Here is a 17231-nt window from a genome sequence, read left to right on the forward strand (position 1 = left end):
GTGATAATAGGTGAGGAGTTGTAGTGAGTGGAGACACAAACTGGTAAGTTGGATATAGAGTCCTGGTTTGTTTCTAATACATCCTTACAGTCAAGGTAAACTATTTGTAAAGAAAAACTAACAAGATAGACTGTCCCCTTTTCCACCTCCTCTGGGTGAATGGAATGGATGACTGTTGTAGTCTAAACAAAGGGTATATTTGCATTCCAGTCCTGGAATGGGCTGAAGACTGTAATTCTTGGTCACATTAAGGTTTCTTTCTATTTGTGAAGCTTGCACATAAACCAGGATTCTGCCTCAATTGATGCAACATTAGGCCAGGAGCCTGAAATACAGTTCAGGTGAGATAAGTGAGGTACTGATCCTTGAAGGACTACCACAAAAGGTAAGACTGCTACTCGTACAAAGCAACTTAAAAATTGGTGGCATGCACCTTCTAAAGATTTTATTATATTCACAAACACAATGTCTAAGTATATTGGCAATGACATATTTATGAAGTAAATACTAAAAGCATTAGGGGCCAATAGCTTCAAAGTATATAGTATACTGTATACAAGAGATTTGTCTTGCAAGCAGCCACAAAACAAAAGCAATAGAATAGATTTAAAAAAAATAAAGACCATTAAACACCATGTGTGTGGGAGGTGTGGGGGGGGGGGACAAATTGTGTGCAAACAAAAGTAAACAAGTAACACATAGAATATTGACCAGAATCCCGCTTGAGTCCACAGCCATGGAGCCAGTTCAGCAACCGCGGGGCTGCTGGCCATAGACACCCATGTTCAGCGCTGAGTTGAGTGCCGATGACGGCAAGCCACAGTGCCTTCAGTGCTGAAGTGAGTAAACCTCATAGGGTAGCAAGCTGAACACCGGTTCATCTATTGGTCTTGGCATCTTAATCAAATTGCACAAATAGTAAAATAAAATAAAGAAAAACACATGGAACATCTCCACAGATGAGTTCCCCTAAGCCTGTCCAGGGCAACAACTGCGCCCAAATCTGGCTATGTGGAAACCAAAACCTGCACCTCCTGCCCAACGGAAGTAGCAAGAGAGGGCAGGAGGCACTGAACACCAGTTTGTTTTCCACTCCTGTCAATTTTAATCTTGCTCAAATCTTTAATTGGAGTAATAGAGCTGACCACAGTTTAATATTTTCACAAAAGCAATGAATCTAAATGGAGCACCAACAGTGTTTTGTCAATGAACAGTCAACTCTATTTGTATTTTAATAGCAGATACTAGAAATATGAAATTAAGACAAATGCTGTTAATGATCAGACCAAGTGTGGCAAGAAACTTGCTATTTCAAATGCTGATTCTGTTGAAAGTTAATTTATCTGTTTCCAGCTAGTACCTGACCTGTGGTGTTTTAATTATCTCTTATTTTTACTGAAGTGCTGGGTGACAAAAATTAATAGTAGGCATCATAATTGAAACTGAACACCTTCACAGCAAGATTTCTAGTTTTAATCACTGACTTGTGAAAGACTGATGTCAAATAGATTTGCTTTAAAGTCGCTGCTTTTGATTGCAGCAGAAATAGCACAATTCTGTAAATATTGCTGAAGTTTAGAGATGACCAAACTTAAAAGATACATAAAGTATCTAGTAGCCACCTCAAACTACACCTTTTAAAATATACCAAAAGCAATTTGTGTAATTGTAATTTTTCTATATTTAGAACCTTGCAACTTTTTTCTTGGCCACCTAGCAATGTTACTTTATTTTTACGTAGGTCCTTTGGGTAATTGTGGTGTAAGTAACTCGCTTCTGCTCTCTACTTCAGAGACAATAAGGCACTTTGTCCCTCCCTAGATTTACCTAAGCACAAAGCCTTTGATTAGAAACTGCAAATTCTTAGGAAAGCAACCCTCCATTCCATTTAACTATTATCATTTAGTGCATGAACTGGTATGTGGTATTTTAGTAAAAACAGCTATCAGGCAAGTGAATTAAATACATTGTCAGCATTAAACAGGCATGGATGCTCTTGGCAGTCCTATTTCATGCATATTTATAGAATAAATAACTTGTAGCCCATTGTCTAGTGTCATTTTCCTAATGAGTTAAGAAGCAATCGCTTAAATTCAACCATTAGCTTAGTAACTAAGTACAAAAAGTTCAAAGTACATTTGTTATTGAAGTATGTATACTATTTACAACATTGTACGCCTCCTTACAAGCAGCTACAAAACAAACATCCCCATTTTTTAAAAAAACTAAAGAAATGGTACTTTATAGTAGCTAAAATTCATTCAGCTACTTTCTCTCCACCCCCTTTCCATTACCCATACTCTTGCAGATTTTCCCCTTAAAGAGTAGCCCACTACCATTGGACCTACTTTGATATGTATATTGAACCAGCAGAGATCAAAGGGCTAAATGCCTTTGTGCAAGGTCAGAATGTACATTGTCTTGCAGAATGCAAAAATCAATCAAACTTGGCCATTACAGTTAATGTTTTACAGCTCAATTCTTGTTGGTATAAAAATACAGCCTGCAAGCACTTTGGGCAAGATAGAGTTGGTGATTTCCACATCTCCTCTTCTACCCCTTAACTAGCTATCTGGAGTTGCAGCATTAATTGTACAGTAAGGATAGGTAGCAAACTAATGATGTACTAATATCATTACAATAGCACCGAACAAGGCTGCCTGCATTCTTATGACTGCAACAATTCAATGCCAATATTTAAAATACAAGATAATTTTACAAATCATCTTTAAAAGCATGAAATACAGTATATATTCCAGATAACTGATTACCTAGGTGATTTGCAGCATCGACCATGAGTACAAGTCCCAAGTCATTTTGAATACTCTATATTTGTATACAAAGATGTGCTGTTCTGCATTCCAGCAATTTAATTATGTTGAATAACTTCATCTGGTACTTACAACTGGCAAAAGTAGTTGGATCAGATCAGAAAAGTCAGGTTTATTGCTGGAGAATGGCCATCAAATATAGGAACAGGAGACAAGCATCTAGATGAGATGGGTAAGTCTCTGAGATGAGAAGGAGCCACATGAACTCCCAATTACTAATCACCAGCTTGCAAATTGATGGTATCAGTAGGTATTAGTATGCAAGGAGAGTACATTGCATAACAAGGAGGTGGTGGCGAATCGTAGTTCAGTGCCCCGTGGCCGGGGAGGCCAAGAATTTGGGTACAGTTAAACTGGAGGTTGATAGGCTATTAATTAGTAAGGGTGTGGAAGATCATGGGGGAAAGGCAGAAAATGGGTTTGAGAAGGAAAATGAATTGGCCATAATCAAATGGCTGAGCAGATTCAATGGCCTGAATGGTCTAACTGCATGTTTCCAGAGGGAAAGGCACCAGAACAGGGAAACTGAAGAAAAGGCACCATTGTAGCCACTTGTGGATGGAGTTAGTCTGAAAACAAGCAACTTCCATTGATTGAACAAGCCTAAGCAACATTAATAGCATTTTCCTAGAAATATTTAGGCAATTAAAAAAATAATTCTGGTCAATAAGTACCCATGGAAAGGTACCTGACAGCATTTGGCAAATACCAACTCTTACATCATGATCAAATGGTAATCTTATGCCTGGATGCCAGTTAATGATTATATGGCCAAGGGCAACTGAAGTCCATTCAACTTCAATACCCTACTGCTTCAGAGTTTTGAGCCATGTGTCCGCATGAGCAGATCCCTTGCATCAACTAGTGCCTGCTCCAAGTAGTGGGCGAGCTTTGCTGCATTAGTCTCTGCACAGCTGTTGAAAGCAGATACCGCGAAGTTGATGTGGTTGTCCATAGGATTGTAGCACACGCCATAACCATCTGGCACCACAGGCCCAAAGCACATCAGGCAATCTGTCTTCGCAGGAACCTGCAGAGGATACATTAACAGACACTTCAGCTGGCATCCTTAAAGTACAGACCCATGGAAGGGAGTTTAATGTGTAGGTTGTCAGGATCCCTTCACTACCTCAAGCATCTGTTCTAACCACCATGTACCTTACTGATATTTCTCCCTTTCATCCTGTTTCCTCGAAGTTTTTCTCCACATCTCCAGGCTGAAGACACCCAACTGTTGGTTCAGGATTTTTAAAAAATGACATTATCAAATCAAGGACAGCCTGGGGATAATAACCTGTGGTTTGTGTTTGGTCAGATACTCTGCTGAGTTTAAATGTTTAACGTGGCCATCAACAGGAGCTCCAGACAGCTTTCAATCCCAAAACAGCCATCAAGTTAATATGGATGGAAGCAGGGCTTTCAACACAACGCATCCATGCCTTCTAAAATGCCAATCTGAGCAAGTCCCATGTCCTTTCAATGTTTTTTTAAAATTTGTGACCTGTCTAAATGTCTTTTAAATAGTATAATTATACCTGCCTCTACAGCATTTCTTGACCCATCCCCTCTGGATAAAGTTTCTCCTTGGGTCCCTTTCAGATCTTTCCCTTCTCTTAACTCTATGGCCTCTGGTTTTAGAGACCTCTACCCTGGGGGAAAAAGCCTGCCGGTGTACACCTTATTCATGACCCTCTTAAATTCATATATCTCAAAGGCCACACCTTAACCTCTTACACTCCAGAGAGAAAATGTTCACGCCTATTTTAATCCCAGTGTAAGATTAAGATTAGCTTTTTGTCATTATGTCAATGCATTTTTTGTGTGTCACCACCATAGCATGCCTGCAACTTACCCAACCTGTACGTCTTTTTGGAATGTGGGAGGAAATGAAACACTCTAAAGCTCATGGAACCCAGAACAATCAAACGCCTTAGTTACTGGTGGGAATAGAACCTTTATCGATCTTTACAGCTGACATTGTAAAGCTTTGTACTAACTGCTATGCTACCATGCTACCTGTAACATCCTCATGAATCTTTCTGCACCCTTTTCAGTTTAATAACATCCTTCTCACCAATGGCTTGTACAGTTGCAATAAGGTGTCTTACCTTTTGTACTCACTGCACTAACCCAATGAGGCAAAATATACCAGACACCTTCACCCTGTACCCTTCTGTCTCACCAGGGCCGTACCATTTACTGTGCAAGTTCTGCCCTGATTTAACTAACCAAAATGCAACACCTCAAACTTGTCCAAGTTAAAATCCATCTGCCATTCCTTCCCCAGATGATCTAGATTCTGTGGTAATTCTCCAATTGTCATCCAAATTGTTAACGTAGATGGACCCAGCACCGATCATTGTAGCACACCACTGGTTACAGGTCTTCAATCTGAACAACACTCCACTACCATCCTTTGTCTCCTGCCATCAAACCAATTTTGTATTCAATTGACTACCTCATCCTGTAGCCCATGTGATCTACTATGCAATACCTTGTGAAAAGGTTTGCTAAATTCCATGTAGACATCATCTACTGCCCTGCTCTCATCAATCATCTTCACTCAAAAAAAAACCTCAAATTAGTGAGGCAGGATGTTCCCATACAAAAAGGGTGACTTATCCCTCATCAGTGCCTACCTTTGCAAATGCTGGTAGATTCTGTCTCTCTGAATCCCCTCCACTACTTTTCCTACCCCTGATGTTAGGGTCACTGGCCTGAAGTTCCCTGACTTTGTCCTTGTAGGCCTTGAATAAAAGATTATGCAAATATCTCTGCCAGGTTCATGGCAATTTGTCATAGGAAATCCTTCATTAGGCCCGAGGGATTTATCCAGTTTACTTTCAGTAAGACTAACAGCACTTAAGTTGGATTTGTTCTGAAATCACTTATTTCCCTTGATTCCCAAGCCTCCATGACCATAATACATATGAGAAATATTAATTTAACATGTCACCCATCTCAAGGCTCTACCCCTAGTGCCTAAAAAGTATTCTTTTGGAAGTTTTGATGTTTTGTTGTTTTAAAGCATTGAATCACAGTGGATTTAATTTGGCTTTTTTTTAAACATTGATCAACAGAAAACTTTCTTGTCAAAGTGAAAACATTTCTACAAATTGGTCTAAATTTATTAATTATTAAACAAAATAATTGATTGCGGCCAAAAAGTTCTATTCAAAAGGTTCAAAGGAAAACGAGCCTGATGCATTTTGGAAACAAGTCCTGTGGACTGATGAAGTTAAAATAGAACTTTTTGGCCGCAATGAGCAAAGGTATGTTTGGAGAAAAAAGGGTGCAGAATTTCATGAAAAGAACACCTCTCCAACTGTTAAGCACAGGGGTGGATCAATCATGCTTTGGGCTTGTGTTGCAGCCAGTGGCATGGGGAACATTTACTGGTAGAGGGAAGAATGAATTCAATTAAATACCAGCAAATTCTGGAAGCAAACATCACACCGTCTGTATATAAAAAAAAGCCAAAGATGAAAAGAGGATGGCTTCTGCAACAGGATAATGAACCTAAACACACCTCAAAATCCACAATGGACTACCTCGAGGTGCAAGCTGAAGGTTTTGCCATGGCCCTCACGGTCCCCTGACCTAAACATCGAGAATCTGGATAGACCTCAAAAGAGCAGTGCATGCAAGATGGCCCAAGAATCTCTCAGAACTAGAAGCTTTTTGCAAGGAAGAATGGGCAAAAATCCCCCAAACAAGAATTGAAAGACTTAGCTGGCTACAGAAAGCATTTACAAGCTGTGATACTTGCCAAAGGGGGTGTTACTAAGTACTGCCATGCAGGGTGCCCAAACTTTTGTTTCGGGCCCTTTTCCTTTTTTGTTATTTTGAAACTGTAAAAGATGGAAGTAAGTTTTCTTGCTTAAAATATTAAAGAAATGTGTCATCTTTAACTTTATGCCTTTTGGAAATCAGTTCATCTTTACTCGCTTAGCTATTCATAGTAACAGAAATTTTGACCAGGGGTGCCCAAACTTTTGCATGCCACAGTATATCCTCAAGGAGGCCTAGTTGCCCTTTTGCTCTAAATATACTTGTAAAATATCACAGGAATTTCCTTTATTGTATCTTCTAAAGTTGTGTTATTTCCTTTTTGTTTCCTTGATTTGCCTCGTGTATTCCTACATCTCCAATACTAAAAGGATTTACTGGAACTCAGCTGTCTATATTTGAAATAAGCTTCCTTTTTCTTGGCCAGTGTGTCAATATCTTCTGGCAAACAGGTTTCTTTAATCCTGCTGGCCTTGCCTTTCACTTTAACAAGAATATTCTGCCCTGAATTCTCCCCATCTCACTTAAAGAAAACTTGTACTTGCAAACAGCCTCTCTCAAAACAACCTTTGCAAGTTCCTGCCTAATTTCTTCAAACTTTGCCTGGCCCCAATTTAGGATTTTTAATAAGTAGATGAGTACTGTCTTTCTGAACAAATATTTTTAATTAGTAATAGAATTACAGTCACTATTCCCAAGGTGCTCTCCTACTAAAAGTTGTCACTTACCCAGCCTCATTTTCATTGAGGTAGAGTGTTTGATTTTGTCCCACCCAACTTTATCATATCGTTCGTTCTCAGAGAAACTGAACTTCAACCTCCAATGAAATCATTAATCATCAGTTTCACTGCTAGTGCTGGAGATTACAACCCTTGTTAAACATCACCAAAATCTCTAGCTTTTCCTTTGGTCTTAAGGTATAACTTTGAAAAGCATGAAAGTTATTCATTATCTTTTGTTAACATTTATACCTGAACTAACATCAGAAAAATGATTCATCCAATCACTCATTCTGTTGTATTGCAGGAAATTCAACAGCTCACTTCACAAAGCCAATGACCATGAATGACTATGTTTCACAAATTGCTTAAGTGCTTGGAAAACATTCTGGGGCATCCCAGATTGCAACAGAAACAGAAGTTTGATCTTTTCTTTTTCCATTGAGACATGACTATATCAGAGTGATGTTGATTCCTCTGCAGATTCATGTACTATTTTGTTACTTACTGAACAAGGAGAAAACAGAACGCCTCACCTGGCTGCTTGATAAATTGAAATGAAAGGCAGCAGCATAGGATGTGTCCATGAATATCTCTGGGACTCGAACCAGCTCTTCTATCGCCTGAAGTTTAAGGCCCAATAGATGTCTATCAATTGCTTGGCCTCTTATTGCCTGAAAATAAAATGATCACCTATTATATACACAATGGTACTTTGTACCACAGCAGCCTATCTGTAGCTATAAAACCTCTTTTACAAATTCCACTTCCTATCTTCTCACGAGCTTCACTCCTATGTCATTACTACCCCCTTACCACTGAGTTTATACAGCCATAACATAGCATTGCTAATAACTATGTGAATTATCTAATTTGTCACTGAACAGGTCATGTTGTATAAGATGGCAAACTATAGTTAACAGTCCTTCCCAATTAACTGATTGATTTATATCATTCCCCACCCTTCAGACAATAATAATGCCTTGAGTAATGACAGGATTGATTTGGAAGTGCTTCATGAACAAAGGATGGGCGTTCAGTCATTTTGGTTTACAATTAACGATTATTAGAGGAGGAAAGGTACATCTGGGAACGAGAAATGTCGAGCACAGATCAATAATTTCCTTACCAGGTCTGTATAAGTTCTGTGTGCTGTGACAGCTTTTCTCATCAAGGCCACTTTATTGTGATCCTAAATAAAGAATCAAAACAACTTATAGTTGCACTATAAATCAAAAGTTTTATCACAGAACCTAAAGCAGACAGCAGCCAAGTCAGCAATTGATAAGGAAGAAAACAACAGGTCACATTTCCTTAAACTGAGGACTTGCTCATGTTTTGGTGACCTGGATTGAAAACAATAGTTATTGGGTTTTTTTTAAAAAAAAAAGAAATCATGATCAGAGTTTTAAAGGAGAGAAAGCTGGATGGAGAAGGTTTAGGAATTAAATCTGAGAATTTAGAACCCAGACATCTATCAATACTGAACTCCCCCAGTGCTGGGGAAGCAGCAAGACTATGGAGGGTTTGAAAAGAATGTAATTTTAAATGACATGTTGTCAAACAGAGTTGAAGAAGTTTGGAGGGTACTGGGTTAATAGGTCGGTATAGTTTGATCCAGGTTAGGAAACAGCATACATGATGGGAGATGCTCAACCTATTGTACATATTACAACACAGAAGCAGCCCATTTGCACCTTGCTCTTATTTGTCACGTTCCCTCATCCCCCTGCAACTTACTCTCTCACATACAGTAAGCCAATCAATTTCCCATTGATTCTTTTTAATATTAACCTACACAAGTAGGTCATTTAGAGTAGCCAATTTACCCATTATATCTTCAGGCTGTGAGGGGAGACCAGAGCGCTCAGGAAAACCCCATGGTTTACAGAGAAAATACAAACTCTTGATCAGACAGTACCAGTGTCAGGAGTGAACCCAGGTCCATGCTGCACCAGCATGAAGAACTGTTACGCCAACACGAGTGAATTGCCATAGTACATAGGCCTAAGAATTGGGTAAGAAAACTTAGCTTCTTCAGGGAGGAAAGCAAATGTAGCTGGGCGAGGAAGTGTTCAGAAATTAACAATACACCTGTGAGGTAGTTGATAGCATAGCTCTGTTATTGAACCAGCAACCAGAGACCTGTACAACTGAAATAGTAGCAACACACATAAAAGTTGCTGGTGAACGCAGCAGGCCAGGCAGCATCTCTAGGAAGAGGTACAGTCGACGTTTTGGGTTGAGACCCTTCCTGGGCCCTCAGAGGCCCCCTCTCCACTGACACCCCCAGCCTCCCCCCTCCCCCCTCTGATCCCAGCTCTCATCCGTGCTGAGTCTTTACCATCCCCTCTGACCTTCAACTGTCTGAGGCAGAACGCTCTGTCAGAACCTTTGTCCCCCTTCACCCACACCTCAGCGAGTTCCGTGTTCGCCATGATGTGGAACTCTTCCTCTGCCGTCTCCGAGCCTACTTCTTCAGCAAGGACTCTTCTATCCCCACCGATGACCCCTTCTCCTGTCTTCAACCCTCCTCCTCTTCATGGACACCCCGCTCTGGTCTTCTGCCTCCTCTGGATCTCTTTGTTGCTAACTGCTGAAGGGACATCAACCGTCTCGACTTCACCGCACCTTGTTCCCATTCCAATCTTACTCCTTCTGAACACTCTGCTCTCCACTCCCTCCGCATTAATCCTAACCTTACTATTAAACCTGCCGATAAGGGGGGCTGCTGTTGTAGTCTGGCGTACTGACCTCTACCTTGCCGAGGCACAGCGACAACTCGCGGACACCTCCTCTTATTTACCCCTCGATCGTGACCCCGCTAAGGAGCACCAGGCCATTGTCTCCCACACCATCACCGACTTTATCCGCTCAGGGGATTTCCCATCCACTGCTACCAACCTTATAGTTCCCACGCCTTGTACTTCCTGTTTCTACCTCCTACCCAAGATCCACAAACCTGCCTGTCCTGGCAGACCTATTGTCTCAGCTTGCTCCTGCCCCACCGAACTCGTTTCAGCATACCTTGACACGGTTTTATCCCCCCTTGTTCAATCCCTTCCTACCTATGTTCATGACACTTCTCACACTCTTAAACTTTTCGATGATTTTAAGTTCCCTGGCCCCCACCGCTTTATTTTCACCATGGATGTCCAGTCCCTATATACTTCCATCCCCCATCAGGAAGGTCTCAAAGCTCTCCGCTTCTTTTTGGATTCCAGACCTAGTCAGTTCCCCTCTACCACCACTCTGCTCTGTCTAGCGGAATTGGTCCTTACTCTTAATAATTTCTCCTTTGTTTTTTAAGGAAGGGTCTCGGCCTGAAATGTCGACTGTACCTCTTCCTAGAGATGCTGCCTGGCCTGCTGCATTCACCAACAACTTTTATGTGTGTTGCTTGAATTTCCAGCATCTGCAGAATTCCTCGTGTTAACTGAAATAGTGTCAAGCATTTGAATCTTACCTGGCAGCTGGGGAAATTTAATGCAAGTAACTAAAATCTGGAATTCAAGACTGATATCGGAATTTGTAATAGTCCCAATAAAGCCTCCAAATTGCTGCAAAAATCCCATATATCTGACCAATGACCTTTAGGGAAAAAATCTACTCCCCTTACCCAGTCTAATCTAAACACCCTCCAGTTTGATCAATTTAGTTACATCAGTTTGGGGATAATTAATTAAAAAGTTCAAAGTTAATTTTGTTGCAGGCATTCACATTAGAACAGAGAGATGCAATAGAATCTGGAAAACTACACAAAGACTGACAAGCAATCAATCTACAAAAGATGACAATCTGTAAATATATTTTTAAAAAGATAATTAATTAATACTGAGAACATGGGTCATAGAGTCCTTGAAAACAAGTCCACAGGTTGTGAATTCAGTTCAGTGTTGAGATGAGTGAAGTTGTTCATGCTGGTTCAGGAGCCTGATGGTTGAAGGGTAATAATAAACACTAACACTTCTAAAAATATCTATCTCCCATAAATAAATAAAAAGGATCATCAGATTCGCAAACCACTGTGCCTTGCAACAGAAGAGATGGCCAATCAATTCCTGCTGGTACTCTTTAAACTCTACGTGACCTTGGCAGAACTTGTGTGTCCATCTCATTCATCTATTGGATGTATTCTCTTGTCACTGCAGCTCAGTTTTACCTCAATCAGCACATGGTCAACATCGCCTAAGACACCACACCAGTGTAATTCTGAGGCAATGTACATTAATGAAAACAACACCAACTTAAACTGACACTGGTCTGCTCTCCTGACTGAATGCCAATGATCCCACAATCATTACTTTGAAGAAAAACGAAGGCATTCTTTTCAACTTGCTGCTAATTATTGATTCTACTCCCCTAAAGCCAATGTGTATTGCTGTGTGCAAGTTGGCTGCTGTATTTCTAATTTGCAGAGTCAGGAGCTAATGCAAGTCAAAGGCCGGAGAAATTGGGAGTGGGATAGGGAGCAGCAAACATTATATGTAAAATGTATGCATTCGAAAAAGTCTCTTCTCCCCCAACAATCAATTTAAACAGACTTTTAAAAATGTGTAATCGGACAAAACAAAGGTGGCCATTAGGCCCATCATGTCATTGTTCTGGTTCTGCGAATGATCAATTTTACACTTTTCCTGGGTTTTCATCACAACTCTATATCCTTTCATCCCTCACTTTATTTATCTAACACCCTTTCCACATTTTCTGTTTAAGTGACTCCATCACTCTTACAACTTCTCCCCATCGCTGATGCTTTTGTAAAGTGTCACATACTCAGGGCATCAAGTAATGAAATGCTAGGACAATTGAGCAGTCCAACATCTGGTATACAATGGACACAACCTTTTCTTTATCAAATCCTTTTAGTATCATCACACTTTTTCTGAATACTTATTGCTAATAATGTTTGAATCCGTGAATTGGAGATGATGTGAGAAAATAAAGCTTTCAAATTATGTCAAGCTTCTCTGCTCCAAGTGGTTTTGTTTGTGATAGGAATGTGGCATTTTAGAGATACGAGTACCTGTTCCTGTGGGTCATCCATGGCATGTACAAAGACTGAGGATTCGACTGAGGCTGAGCGAATTGTGTCAGTGCGCCCAAGGTGAAACTTCCGCAGGGACGCACTTTCATAGGTTGCACACTGCATGCCGTATATCCTGCCGAGACACAGAAGCAGACCAAAGTGACGAAGGGGGACAGTTTTGTGATCTAACTACTTGGCTGAATAAGAGACTTTATTCCCTACAGTGTGTGTGAAAATGAGGGGAGATTAAAGTTCAAAGTACATTTTATCAAAAGTATGTATACATTATACCTTGAGATTCATCTCTTAACAGGTAGCCACAAAATAAAGAAACCCAAAAAGAAAACTCCATGTATATGAAAGACTGTTGATAACACCCAATTGCAGGGAATAAAAAAGCATCATGTCCATAAGAAAACAAAAGAATATTATAACCCCTAAAAAGACTGTCGAACACCCGACATGCAATGGAGAGAGAAAAAACATGCAAACAGTAACCACAAGCAAATAGTGTTTCTGAACTGAAGTTCACAAGAGAGTCCCATAGTTCAGTGCAGAGTCGAGTAAACGCTGTGGAGCAATGATCTGAACCAGCCCATACCTCGCCTTAGGCCCCAACACCCTGAACTTTTCAATCAAGATCTTTTCAACCTGACTTTTTTTAAAATCAAGATTTGATAAGAGTATACAAAATTATGAGGGGCACAGATTGGGTAAATGCAAGCAGGTTCTCTCCCACCCACCCCCCCCCCCCCACCGAGGTTGGGTGAGACTAGAACTAGAGGTCATGGATTAAAGTTGAAAGGTGAAATGTTTAAGGAGAACCTGAGGCGGAATTTCTTCACTCACATGGTGGTGGGAGTGTATAATGAGCCGCCAGTGGAATTGCTGGATGTAGATTCAATTTCAACACTTTCAACAAAGAAATTTGCATAGGTACATGGACTGAAGGGGTATGGATGGCAATGGTCCAGGTGCAGGTCAATGAGACTGGGTGGATTAATAGCTCGGCATAGCCTAGATGGGCTAAAGGGCCTGTTTCAGTGCTGTAGTATTCTATGACTACAAGGTGGAGAAGGGATTGATTTTAATAGTTAAATTTTGGACAATTCTACCCAGAAAGCATGTTTCCTTTAGATAAGTATCAGTGGTTTTTGATATTTGGAAAATTGCCCAAGTATGCCCTGTTCATAAAAAGCAGGACAGATTGAGTACAGCTAATAATCACTAAATCTGCATGTGATGAAAGTGTCTTTGACAGTACTATCAATTAAAGTCACTCTCCAATAACCTGATCAAGTGTCCAGCCTGGTTTTGCCGTAACCACCCAGCTCCACAAAACTTGGTCGAAGTTGAATGTCAGAGTTGAAAGTGAGTGATCACCTCTGACGCCAAGGGAGCAATTGACCAAATGGCATTGAGGAGCCCTGGTAAAAATGAAATTAGTGGGCAAAAGACAAAACAAACTTAGTACAAAAAGGATGACGATTACAGATATTGGAGTTCATCGTGCTGTTGCAGGAATTCCTCAGGGTAGCACCAATACCCATTTTTTATCTGCTTCATCAGTCGCCTTCTTTCCTTCACAATAAAGAGATGTGTTCGAACATTATAGCACGGGAACAAGCTCTTCGGCCTATGATGTTGTGCTGAATTAATTAATCTAATGATCCCCAATTACACTAATACCTTATACCTGCAAATGGTCTACATCACTCCATTCCCTGCATATTCATGTACCAAATAGTTGTCTTCCCCACAAAAGACAAATATGCTTTGGCCCACTACCATTTTGCTGTTTCTATTCCACGAGCAACTCCTCAGTGATGATACGATCCACACCTCCATTCACCAAGACATGGACGTCATTTTGGCAGAGACTTGTACATGGAAGTGCCAGTCAATGATCATGTCCAATCATTCAGTATTACCATCACTGAATGCCCCACTGCCATTGTCCTGGTATGGGTGTCACTTAATTGTACCAGCCACATAAAAATAGCAGCTCAGAGTCCGGAAACCATCATCTCAATGACTCGTCTCCCGACACCCAAGCCTCTCCACCTTCTACACGGCACGTCAGGAACGTAATAGAATACTCTACACTTTCCTGGATGGAGTCCGCAGGAACCATCAAGGACAAAGCAGTCCTTCCACCAAAGCCGCAGAGCATATCATCTGTAGACAAAGTCAAACAGAACCTCCCAAATCTATGTCCTCCACCACCAAAGAAGAAGCAAAAGGCGTAAGGTAACAGCACTGGCTTCTGGCTTCACTCCAGGTTGCACACAATCCTGACTTGGAAATACGCCACTATTCATCGTCATCGCTAAATCCTTTAATTTCCCATCCCAAATCATTTCAGAGGTACCTTCAGCAGAAGGCACTACAGCAGTTCAAAAACGATGCTTACTGCCACATTCCCAAGCATAACTGGACATGAGCAATAAATGCTCTACTTGCTAGGGATGTCAGAATGCAAACAATGAATGTTAAGAATTTCATGTTCATGCAGATGTATATCTGATTGCAAAGATCCTGAACACATTGATGGATTTCTTCCAGGGAAGTTGGCTGCATGTGGAGTGGTTCGGTGGACTGTTTGTGCAGCAGCTGCAAGTCCCCAGTATTTAAAATGGGGAATCTACTCAGACGTCTTATATCTGCTCATCTATTTAAAAGAAGATTTTACAGTTGTAGTGAATACACTTTTAAAAAAAACACTTATGTTTGTGGGAAGCGCAGGAACACCCAGGTTTGTAACTAGTTCAATTCCTTTCATAAGTTCTTGTGTAGAGTTGCCAATTCTGATCTTAGAAGTGGTTTCAATCTTTAAAAAGTATTTAAAAATTACTTAAATAAAATGCCCTTTCAGTGTTGTGTATCTAATGTTACATGCCTGAAACCGCTGCTGCAAATTTTCATTGCACCTGGGCATACGTGTCTGTACTTGTGCCAAGACAATGAACTTGACTTTGACTTTGAATAGCAGAAGAGGCATGGTGGACTGACTGGTTTATTTGAGGTACTATGTTCCAGTGAACAGAAGTGTTCTACGAGGCAGAGAAGAATACTGCTATGATGCCCTACAGAATGTTTGTGCCGCACAAAACACAGATGCAGCTCTAGACGAAACATGCAAGGTGGAGATGGGAGTTTGTGGATACAAAACAGAGACCAACTTCACTTCATTCTGGGACACAATCAGTGATACCATTAATATGGGATTGGCCAGGATCACCTGCTACTCAACGTTCTAGGGCTGAGGTAAAGTACGCGCTCAGAAGGATACAAAATGTTACTAGGTTTTTAAAATAACATTTAAAGTAGCATACAGAATTGTGGGCTTTATAGTTTGGAGCATAAAAATATAAAAGGAAATTGTGCTAAATTTTTTTTTACGAATCTATATTAAGCAAAAGATATTGATCCATTTCTATGCATTACACCAAGAGAGTTGTTAGGGCTTTGGAAGGGTGTGGAGCAGATCAACTTGAATAGTAATGTTAGAGCTCGGTTAGTGTGGACTGCGGAAAATTGGCTCAGTCTCCACACAACTGCAAAGCTTAAGGGGGTTTAAAAGAGATTTTCAAAATTAATAAGACATTTTGATAACTGTCTTAATGGAAGTTAAAAGAAGTAGCAAAAAGAAGATAAAAGTACATTTTTTTTTAAAAGTTCAGCATGTTGCTATGAGCTGTTATAATGCATTGGAAAGGATGGCGGAAGCAAATTCCATGGTAACCTTTAAAGGGAGATTGATACATATTAAAGGAGGGAAAAAAATGAGCTTTTTCAACGAGTGAGCACAACAATGCTGAGGCAAAGAGTTTCTTTTCTATGGTGTAAAATTCCACTTTTAGATACACAGGGAATATTGAGTATGTTGGATCTGAGATGACGTTATTCATACCTGTAATAAGCCAGCTGCAAAGCAACCTGGATAAACGCATCTGGGCTCAACTTCTGGGACTTCACGCATTCTTTCCCAAAATGCTGGAACACAAAGCATTTTATATCCACATCACGCACCATCCTAGTAAGAAAGGAAGACAACCATTAGTCTCAAATCACCTTCAAATGACATTGGCATTTTCCCCAACCTCTGCCATTACGTTCATTGTATCACAATGCAATTATGTGTGATGGTTCTCCCAGCAGTAGCAGTACTTCATGTGCAAATGCAGTCAATACTGGATGGGCTATTCAAATGTTTAATGTTGGTTAATGGGGAATATATTGCGAGGTTATTTCAGTGTGGCGAGAGGTGACTAATGGAGTGCCAAGGTGCGTGCACCTCAGCTATTTACAATCTACACCACCGATTTAGATCATAGGACCAAATTTAATCCTTCCAAGTTTGCTGATAATGAGGAGCAAGGTGAGAGAAAAAAAAAACTGTCAAGAGAACAGAAAGAGTGTACAAAGAAATACCAACAGAATAAGTGAACGAGTAGAAAGTTATCATGGAATACAATGTGGGAAAATGTGACATCGTTCAACTTGATCTGAAGTCTGGCAAATATTTTTACGTTGTGGGAAACAGGTAATCATTTGTATTCAGAGGGATCTGGATCTGGGCCCTTTGCAAATGGATCACAAAAAAAAGGTACAGCAATTATTAGGAAACATACAATATATTTGTCTTTATTGCAAAAGGGTTGGAAGAATTTTCTACATTTACGTAGGAGTTTTGTGGGTCTACACCACCAGAACAGTGTTTTTGGTCTTACCCAAGGAGAAGGTTACAACAGAAATTCAGTTGATTGATTCCTGGGTGAAGAGAAGAGGGAGGAGAATTGAGTCTATACGCAACTTAGAATGAGAAACTCGTAGTCTTTGTGGGATAGCTCTTTAATACAA

The 17231-nt window shown here is 40.3% G+C and overlaps 1 protein-coding gene across 3 annotated transcripts in view; it reads right to left on the bottom strand.

Annotated features, from left to right (window-relative positions):
• Positions 1-426: 426 nt before the first annotated feature.
• Positions 427-17231, bottom strand: part of crata (carnitine O-acetyltransferase a) — a 45936-nt gene continuing 29131 nt past the window's right edge. For 2 of the 3 annotated variants that reach the window (XM_063073696.1, XM_063073698.1), the window contains 5 exons: positions 16282-16404; positions 12366-12501; positions 8469-8531; positions 7876-8013; positions 427-3861 (listed from right to left, as the gene is read on the bottom strand). In XM_063073696.1, the coding sequence (XP_062929766.1) occupies positions 3646-3861; positions 7876-8013; positions 8469-8531; positions 12366-12501; positions 16282-16404 (676 nt within the window). In that variant the 3' untranslated portion in view covers positions 427-3645. The remainder of the gene's footprint in view (positions 3862-7875; positions 8014-8468; positions 8532-12365; positions 12502-16281; positions 16405-17231) is intronic. The other variant, XM_063073697.1, reaches the window with a different exon arrangement.

This window comes from Mobula hypostoma, chromosome 21 (assembly GCF_963921235.1).
Source record: "Mobula hypostoma chromosome 21, sMobHyp1.1, whole genome shotgun sequence".
In the NCBI taxonomy this organism is placed as follows: Eukaryota; Metazoa; Chordata; class Chondrichthyes; order Myliobatiformes; family Myliobatidae; genus Mobula; species Mobula hypostoma.